This window comes from Paroedura picta, chromosome 5 (assembly GCF_049243985.1).
Source record: "Paroedura picta isolate Pp20150507F chromosome 5, Ppicta_v3.0, whole genome shotgun sequence".
Taxonomy (NCBI): domain Eukaryota; kingdom Metazoa; phylum Chordata; class Lepidosauria; order Squamata; family Gekkonidae; genus Paroedura; species Paroedura picta.
In genome coordinates this window covers 15,188,328-15,197,853 of record NC_135373.1, presented here as the reverse complement: position 1 = coordinate 15,197,853, position 9,526 = coordinate 15,188,328, and the positions used below count along the sequence as shown (strand labels likewise).

The window sequence follows — 9,526 nt, the reverse complement described above, 5'->3', positions numbered from 1 at the left end:
GGATACGGTTGCGGAGGCGATCGAGAAATTACGGTAACTCGAAAGTCTCGTTCGAGGAAAACGCAGCAGGAAGAGGTGGGGCAAGGAGCGGGTCACGTGACCCGTCCCGACAAAGGGCGGAGGTAAACCCCGCGAGCCGGTCGGAAAGTCTCGCGAGAGTGACGGGATGCAACGGCGCAGCAAGATGGCGGCGCCGGAGACAGAGGTGGTGGCAGCGGCGGGTCCCGGGGCCGGCTCTGAACAGGTAGCGCTGCCCCGGCCTTGGGCCCCTCGCTCGCTCCCTGCGCGGAAACCGTCCCGTGGTGGCCATCCCAGGCGGCCGCCGGCCCCCGGCCGCCCCTCGCCTCCTCTTGCCCCGGCCCCTCCCGGCATATCCCCTCATGCCCCCGCCCCCACCCGGTCACGTGCGCCGATAGGCCTCGGGCCCCTTTCCAGGGGGCTGTTTCCTGGTTATGAATGAACTGAGGACGGTGGTTCTTGTAGCCGCACAACGACGCTGCGAGGTCGGCAGGGCCATGGGAGCACTGAGGGGAGAGCCTGCTGGGCTGCGTAGCGAAGTAACTTTGCATGCGGGAAGGATGAAGATGGGGTTGGGCGGGGGAAGCTGTGCAAAAGAGAAGGGCTCCACCGGGAAAGTGGAGGAGCAGGAACCACGGAGAAGACTGGAGCATGTAGGGGGCCGCTGTGGGCCTCCCAACTTCTCCCATTTTGGGTGCCTCTGGGGCAGAGCGAAAACTGCTTGTTTAAGGCATTGCTGAGGAGCAAAGTGGCAGGCTGCATCCCTCTGAGGCATACAAAGATGAACCCAGAGGGTGGGCGTAGTCTATTTGGTGTCAGGTGGTGGTTCAGATGAAATCACTCTGAAATACCAGGGAAAGATGAATAAGGGTTGGGTTTTGGTGCCCCACTTTTTACTACCCGGAGGAGTCCCAGAGCAGCTGATAAACACTTTTCCCTTCCCCTCCCCGCAACAGGTGCCTTGTGAGGTAGATGAGGCTGAGGGACCTCCACAAGAACTGCTCTGACAACTGGCCCAAGTTCCCCTCAGCTGGCTGTATGTGGAGGAGTAGTGGAGACCACACTGGCTCTCAAGAGAATTGCTCACCATTTTAGATTTCCCATGCACACCAACTGGATCTGTGGGCCTTTCTGGGGCTTCCCTCTCTGCAGTTTTGCCTTTAAGGCGATATCTGCATCTCCCTTGGATTCCTGCTGCTTCCTTTCTGTTTTTGTCTTCATTGCCTGATCATCCATGTGCATGCATCACTAGGATATCACTTCTTGGGGGAGTGCTTATTGCTACTCTTCAGCAACCTTTTAAGCAACTCATCTCTGTAATGGTTAAGAGCAGCGGTTTCTAATCTGGTGAGCTGGCTTTGATTCTCCGCTCCTTCATATCTGGGACCAAGCCCTATGAAGATAGGTTGAGGGACTTGGGAAAGTTCAGCCTGGAGAAAAGGAGGTTGAGAGGGGACATTATAGCCCTCTTTAAGTATTTGAAAGGTTGTCACTTGGAGGAGGGCAGGATGCTGTTTCTGCTGGCTGCACAGGAGAGGACACGCAGTAATGGGTTTAAACTTCAAGTACAATGATATAGGCTAGATATCAGGAAAAAGTTTTTCACAGTCAGAGTAGTTCAGCAGTGGAATAGGCTGCCTAAGGAGGTGGTGAGCTCCCCCTCACTGGCAGTCTTCAAGCAAAGGTTGGATACACACTTTTCTTGGATGCTTTAGGATGCTTAGGGCTGATCCTGCGTTGAGCAGGGGGTTGGACTACATGGCCTATATGGCCCCTTCCAACTCTATGATTCTATGATTCTGTATGCAGTCAGCTGGGTGATCTTGGGCTTGTCACAGCCTTGATAATGCTGTTCTCACAGAGCAATCCTGTCATGGCCCTCTCAGTCCCATCTGTTGTTGGAAGAGGAAGGGAAGGTGATTGTCAGCTACTTTGAGACTCTTTTCTCCCCCACAAAACTCAGAGGAGTCCTAATGGGTGATGACTGGTTTCATTTGCCTTATGACTTTCTTTATGTTTTTCTGCTTCAGGGGTCCTTAACAGGATGCCCATGGGCTACATGGTGATAAGTGATGCTGTTTTCGGTGCCCATCAATTGCTTTTAGAAAGTGGGCCGGTCCAGATGGTGGTTTAGCCTGGCAAGGCTTTTAATTGGCTGTGCAGATGTTTAGAAACATGGCTTTGGCAGCAGCTGCCGCCACAGCACCTCTTGCAGCAGCCCATCACATTCTGCACCCATCACGTTCTGTCAGAATTCCAAAAGCGTCTGCCAGGGCCAAAAGGCTGGGGACCCCCATAGCCTCCTTGGTTGATTCTCCTTCTCCAGTTTGTGGTGGTGGTGAAGTGTGGCATCTGCTACGCTGGAAAATTGGGTTTGATTCCCTACTCCATATGCAGCAGGCTGGGTGGCCTTGGGCCAGATGCAGTTCTCAGAGCTGTTTTTGCAGAGCAGTTCTATCTGAGCTCTCAGCCTCATCTAGCTCACAGAGTGCCTGTTATGGGGAGAAGGGTAGGCAATTGCTAACTACTGCTCTTCTCTCTTTGCATGATTCCTTTCTTAGCTTCTGTTCACCTTGTACATACTACCTCCTCAACTTTGATTTTCCTTTGGGGAGGGGCTATGTCTGAGAAGTGGGGCATCTCTTGGGCATATTTCAGTCCCAGGTTCAGTCCCCAGTGTTTCTTGCTTAAAGGATCAGGTAGCAAATGACATGAATGACCTATGCTACAGGCCCTAGAGAGCTGCTGCGACTTTAAATTGACTATGCCTTGGAGGCGCAGTGGACCAATTCAGTTGAAGGCAGCTGTGAGTGTCCAGTTAACTGTTGCCTTTTCATACCGCTTTCCTTCCTCCATCTAGGTTAGGTGACAGGTCAGCTCTCTCTTCAACACCAGTTGCTCTCGGCCTAACATTCTTGGGAATGTGCTGTTCTCTTTCTGAGGAATGTGGTCTTTGGACTCTGTTAACTAAACTATTCTTCTTCCTCCTTCATCGAAATAAAATCTCCCTTTTCAGCACTGGCCTGTACTGTCTTCCTCTATTTCTGAAGTTCCTCTTTGTAGGTGTGCCTTTTTCGGGGAAAGTTATGGCACCTGCGCAAAATAATTTTTTTTGTCTTCCAAATGACTCCCACACACAACAAGATGCCTTTATTTTTGCACAGTTCTTATTGACTTTTGTCTGATCAATATCCTCCCTTACTTACATTTTTGGGACTGTTGCAGGCTTTCCAATCGCATTGTTCTTTCCTCAACTGCCTCTTTTAAATTAAGTGGCCCAGTTTTCCCTACGCCTATTCCAATTGCCAAGCTCTGCATGTGAGGGGGGCACATTAACAAAGGACAAAAAGTAATGAAACATTTAAAAACTGGTGCCTGCAAAAAATGGCTATCCGCTGAGCACGTGACACCATGCATGACTGCACGGACCATAACTCTGCCCTTGTATCCTCCCTTTGTGAGGGAGGATTATTCTATTGTATCACAGCACTGAATATGATTGGAATATTCCCTCCCAATTCTGCAGAACTGCTCATTTCCTTGAAGTGGCTTGCTGTCACATCTCTGTATCAGTTTCTGCTCTGAGCTTATCTACCTCTACACCAGTCTTCTTCAATTTTTGACCATGGAGGAGCCCCTGAAATATAGTTTCAGATCCCCCAGAATTAGTCAGCTGGCCACACCTACCTGCTACATCCCCAGAAGAGACGGGTCACCAGAAGTGACCTCACCACCTGCAGCCTTGAACCTCCTTTCCCTCCCTCCTCCTGCCTTTGCTACTCTTACAGGGGCTCTGCCTTATGTAGGATGGAAAGAAAGGCAGGAGCTGGGAGAACAGCCCAGTGTGTCATTCCCTCCCCCCCCCCATTCCTTGCCACAGCCAACTTCTCCCCTTTGACTTTTACACCCACAGCCTACTCACCAAGCCCTTCAGATGGAGGTGTATAGTTCCCTAGTTTGTGGTCAAGTCCATTACAGCAGTAGGGAGAAGGTCATGGGCCCCCTCTGGAGCTCCTGCAGACCCTCAAGGGACCACAGACTCCTGGTTGGGAATCCCTGCTCTAGGCAGGGGGCAAATGTCTCACACATGTACAGCCGAGATACCTGTGTGTGGGTATACCACTTTGGTACAAGAGTATCTTAATAGCAAAAACAAAACCTGGGAAACAATGCTGAGTGTTGCTGCTTTTAACTTGAGCCAACAAGGAAAGGCAGATTACGAATATTTTAATAAAACAAAACGCATTTGCAAGGGGGAATTAATTAGGCCCACTTGTTCCCTCCACCTTTTGCTGGGAATGTGCCCATGCATTCCCTTTTGATTACCTGCCATCTATCGTTTATAAACAGCTAGATTTGTTTGCCAGTTTGGGATTCCCCTGAACCTTCGTTACTTGGAGCTATGATGTTACTTCCCGTTTATTCTCCCATCCCCAGTTTGGACATTTTCAGGCAGTGTCCTTTGTCTTTAGACATAAAGTGACATCTCCTCAGATTTGAGATGAAAACACTGTTTAGAATTGAAATGTTAAGGTTTTCCCCATTGTCTCGGAAGTGAGAACTTTTTTGCTGCCCTCGAGGGGAGAGTTTGATGCGGCAGTAACAGGGCTGCATTTTTCAGTACCTTTCGTTTGTGCCCATTTATTTTAAGAACGTAACGGGACCATCCTCGGCAGAGCTGCTCCTTTCTAAGTCCATTGACTGTATTGGGCTTTCAATTTTGTTACTCTCCTGAAGGTGGGTTGCCATGTTAGTCTGAAGACAAAGTTATATCCAGTGACACCTTGAAGACCAACCAACATTAATTCTGGGTATAAGCTTTTGTGTGCATGCACACTTCGTCAGAAGGCATTGAAGGTGGCACTATGACTGTTTCTGCATTAGGAGATATCCCTTGTTTTAGCCTCACTTTGGATTTCCTTTGGATGCTGCGAGTCAACTCTAGCCTTTCCCTGTTTGGGCTTTCCTTCCCTTATTTCCAAAGCTGAAATTTCCAAACATAGCATGTTTTAGGATTATTGTGTATTTATTGTATGTGGTTTTATGGATTGGATATATTGTTTTATGCTATGTTATTGTGAACCGCTGTGAGCCAGCTTGCTGGGAGCAGTTAATAAATAAAAATAAATTGCATCCACGGAAGCAGCTTAAATGGTTTCAAACGGGAAATGTACAACATTGTGAAGGATACAGCCACCAGCAGTTGTTTGGCATGGTGGTTGTAGAACCCCCTGGTCCAAGGGCAGAGGCCTTCCTTTTCCATGGCAGGGCGTAAGGTGGGCCCTTCTGCCCAGGCTCTCATTGCAGTTTCAGGAGAATTCTTGCTGGCTGCTGTTGGGATGGGCTGACAGGCCCTTTGGCCTGACTTGCTAAAGCATATGATAGAGGCCAATGGGTTTCATAGCCAAGGTGAAGTTTTGAATCTACCGCGGTAAGCAGCCCACAGCCAGACCTCTCGAAACCCGCACTGATTTGTGTATTAATGACCAGTGGAGTTGAAATGGTTTCTCCCAAAAGGAAATAATTCACATTCCCCCTAAAGGGGGAGTCTTGTTGGATCGTTTGGGAATTTGTTTTAGCATCTTTCTTATTTCTTCCTCTTCTCCCCCCCCCCCCCAAAAAAAAACAAAAGCAGGTGACTAGCAATGGAACTGCCGGGGGAGGCGAAGGCATTGCCGAGACCCAGCAACAGAACCAGCCCCCACAGCAGGCGCCAAATGCCTGGCAGGTCATCAAAGGCGTCTTGTTCAGGTAAGATCTTGAGTCTCCTGGAGTTGTTGTCACTGTAGGCTTTTGTGTGTATGTTAAAAACTAACATTGCTTTGTTGCAAGAGGTGTGTCTGGGGAGGGGGAGTGTGAGTGAGAGTGTTGATGTTTACTTATCACAGTTGGCCTCCAGAAGTCACCTTCAGGGTTTCTATCCCATGAAGGTATGTTCTGATTAAAGTGGCACCACCCGCTGTAACACAGCCAGAGCTAATCTCAGTGCCCATCATCTATACACGTCTTCAGTGTATTCAGAGTTCCTGCTGGATCAGGCCAATAGTCCCTGTAGTCCAGGGACTTGCCTCACACACACTGACCTTCGTAAGAACCTAAGGAGAGCCCTGCTGGATCAGACCAGTGGCCCAGCTAGTCGAACATCCTGTCTCACACTACTTGTCACTGCTGCCAACCAGTTCCTCAGGAGGGCCAACGACAGAGCAGAGAGACTGAGGCATACATAAGAACCTACAAAGAATGCTGCTGGATCAGACCAGCAGTCCATCCAGCCCAGCATCCTTTATCACAAGTGGCCAAAAAGAGGCTTGATAAGAACATAAAAAGAACTTGGTAAAATGCGGTATGGATCCTAATTCTGTCAGGTGGATCAATAACTGGTTGACAAATCGTACCTCGAGGGTACTTGTTAATGGTTCAGCATCTTCTTGGAAAAGAGTGACAAGTGGAGTACCCCACGGATCTGTCCTGGGGCCTGTGTTGTTCAACATATTTATAAATGATTTGGATGAGGGATTAAAGGGGATACTAATTAAATTGCAGTTGATACTAAACTGGGAGGGGTAGCAAACACAACTGAAGACAGCAACAGAATACAGGATGATCTTGATAGGCTCGAGAAGTGGGCTAAACTGAATTAAATGAAGTTCAATAGGGACAATGTAAAGTTCTGCATTTAGGTAGGAAAAACCAAATACACCAATATAAGATAGGGGAGACTTGTCTTGGCAGTAGCATGTGCGAAAAGGATCTAGGAGTCTTAGTAGACCATACATTGAACATGAGTCAGCAGTGTGGCTCAGTGGCTAAAAAGGCAAATGGGATTTTGGGCTGTATCAAACGGAGTATCGTGTCCAGATCACGGGAGGTGATGGTACTGCTTTACTCTGTTCTGGTTCAGCCTCACTTGGAGTACTGTGTCCAGTTTTGGTCACCCCAATTGAAGAGGGATCTTGACAAACTGGAACGTGTCAAGAGGGGGGCGAAAAAGATGGTGAGGGGTTTGGGGAGACCAAGACATATGAAGAAAGGTTGGGGGAGCTTGGTCTGTTTAGCCTGGAGAGGAGACGACTGATAAGGGATCTGATAACCATCTTCAAGTATTTAAAAAGGTGCCATATGGAGCAGTAGAATTGTTCTCTCTTGCCCCAGAAGGACAGACCAAAACAAATGGGATGAAATTAATTCAAAAGAAATTCCATCTAAACATCTGGAAGAAGTTCCTGACTCAGTGGAACAGGCTTCCCCGGGAGGTGGTGCGTTCTCCATCTTTGGAAATTTTTAAACAGAGGCTAGATAGCCATCTGATGGAGAGGCTGATTCTGTGAAGGCAAAGGGGTGGCAGGTTACAGTAGATGAACGATAGGGATGTGAGTGTCCTGCATAGTGCAAGGGGTTGGACTAGATGATCCATGAGGTCCCTTCCAACTCTATTATTCTATGATTCTAACTCTGCTGGATCAGATCCGGGAGGGCCCATCTTGGCCAGCTTCCCATTTTCCACAGGGCCAGCCAGTTTCCCTGGAAGTCCAGCCACAGGGCAGAGAGGCTGAGGCCTTCCCTGATAAGAATTTAAAAACTGCCCTGCTGGGTCAGATCAAGGAGGGTCCATCTACTCTAGCCTCCCCTCGCACACAGGGGCCAGCCAGTTCCTCTGGAAGTCCAGGCATGGGATAGAGGCTGAGGCCTCCATAAGAACCTTAGAAGAACCTTTGCTGGATCAGACCAGGGAGGGTTCATCTAGCCCAGCATCCTGCCTCAAACAAGTTCAGTCTTGTCTATTTAGACTACCTGCTGCTCTCCTGGAGAAAGTTGTCTGGAGATCAGTTGTGATTCCAGGAGATTCCAGACCTCGCCTGGGGGTTAGGCAACTCTAGGGGTTGTTCCCAGCATGTCTTGAGTTCAGCATCCCGATTCCTGCTCTCTCTCAGGAAGGGATCTTTTTGCATCAACTACTGCCATTTCCTTCTAACTGGAGATGCCAGGGATTGAACCTGGGACCTTCAGTTGCCAAGCAGAGGTTCCAGCACTGAGGGCCATTCCGCACTCGTTCAAAATTACACAGTGGTTGCAAATTGAAATCGCTACTGATTTGCTGTTATGCACAACGTCGTTGACAATCTGCAACACTTCTGAAACCAATCCGCAAAAAGTGCTTCGTTGTAGCGCTTTCAGGGAAATCCCAAAAAGTGTATTCGGCAAGTGCTACACTCTTGCAACCAATCTGCAACACTAGCGGGAAAGTTCTCTGTGTTACCATTGTTGCAGTTTCTGCAAAGTCCCTCCCCCTGGCTCTCTCCTCTGATCTTCCGGCGAAGTGATCACCACTTTTTTTTTTCTTGGAGCGAGCGGAGATCAACGCACCGGCGAGCCTTCGTTTACCCAGCGATGCTTCCCTGGCTGCAGTCCCTCCCCAGAGCTGTTTAAAGTCACCAAGCATCACACAGCCCTGTTTGCTGGTTTATTTTCCCTTTATTTTTTACTCTATTTTCGGCCGAAAATCACGCCCATGCGGGGGTGGGGGGTATTTTTTTTTTCACTCGGGGGGAGCGTGGCAACGATGAAACGGCAGCTCAAACACCACCTGCTAGCTAGATGGGTCTCTCCGTTGCAACAAATCAACGCAGATTCGTTGCAACGTGTGTATGTGTTTTTTTTTAAACCTTCCTTAAAGAGAAAGGGGCTTTTGGGGAGCATAATAACGGCCGCCCATTGGCTGCTCGTTTGATTGACTGCCAGGGGCGGGACAAAGCTCAGCAATATCGCTTCCTGGATAGCAATTTTTGCCGAGGCCGGAAACCTGTGGGAAACGATAGAAACGCAACTGGATTCCACTACAAAGGCAGGTATGCATAACGACGAATTCCACTATTTAAAATGGCGTTTTTTCGTTCCGCAACCAATTTGCTACATAGATCCTGGTGCGGAATGGCCCTGAGTCACACCCCCTCCAAAGACAAGGCAACTTGCCCAAGGCAAGATTAGCTTTGAAGGACAGGATTAGAAGCAAGGGCTTAGTTTCCTAGATAGCCAAGCAAAAACTTTAAACTTGCATTTTAGCTGTATTACTTCTGGGGGAAGGGTCTCATTGATTGTGCCTTGAATTATTTTTTTAAAAAGAATCCTGCACCTTTATGGAAAATGAACAAATCCTGGAAAAGACTGAGCAACAAACAATCTTCCCCAATGTGTCCTTTTTAAGTGCAAAGAATTTGTAAGTATAAGACAGTGTTCAGTGAGGTGACCTATGCTGTATACAGCAGGCTTCCTATGAAAGGGTTCTCAATAGGGTAGGAGTTAATTAATTTTTATATATTTTTAAAAATTAGTTAAACATTTATTGGGTGATATGACCATATATGGTCCCACCCCAAAATGGCCCATGATGGGTCTGGAAGGGGAGGAGCCCTGGGTAGGCCGTGTCCACAGCTATGCTCCCTAACCATAATCTGCATGGTAGCAACACTTTTGTGGATTCTTAAAGGCTGAAGAATATGGAATCCCCTGC

The 9,526-nt window shown here is 48.4% G+C and overlaps 1 protein-coding gene across 3 annotated transcripts in view; it reads left to right on the top strand.

Annotated features, from left to right (window-relative positions):
* The first annotated feature begins 89 nt into the window (after nt 1–89).
* CLPTM1 (CLPTM1 regulator of GABA type A receptor forward trafficking) overlaps nt 90–9,526 on the top strand; it is a 56,808-nt gene continuing 47,371 nt past the window's right edge. The window contains exons 1-2 of one of the 3 annotated variants that reach the window (XM_077336604.1): nt 90–244; nt 5,651–5,769. In XM_077336604.1, coding sequence (XP_077192719.1) covers nt 167–244; nt 5,651–5,769 — 197 coding nt within the window. In that variant the 5' untranslated portion in view covers nt 90–166. Of the gene's footprint in view, nt 245–437; nt 504–5,650; nt 5,770–9,526 lie in introns of those variants that run through there. The other 2 variants (XM_077336606.1, XM_077336607.1) reach the window with 2 other exon arrangements.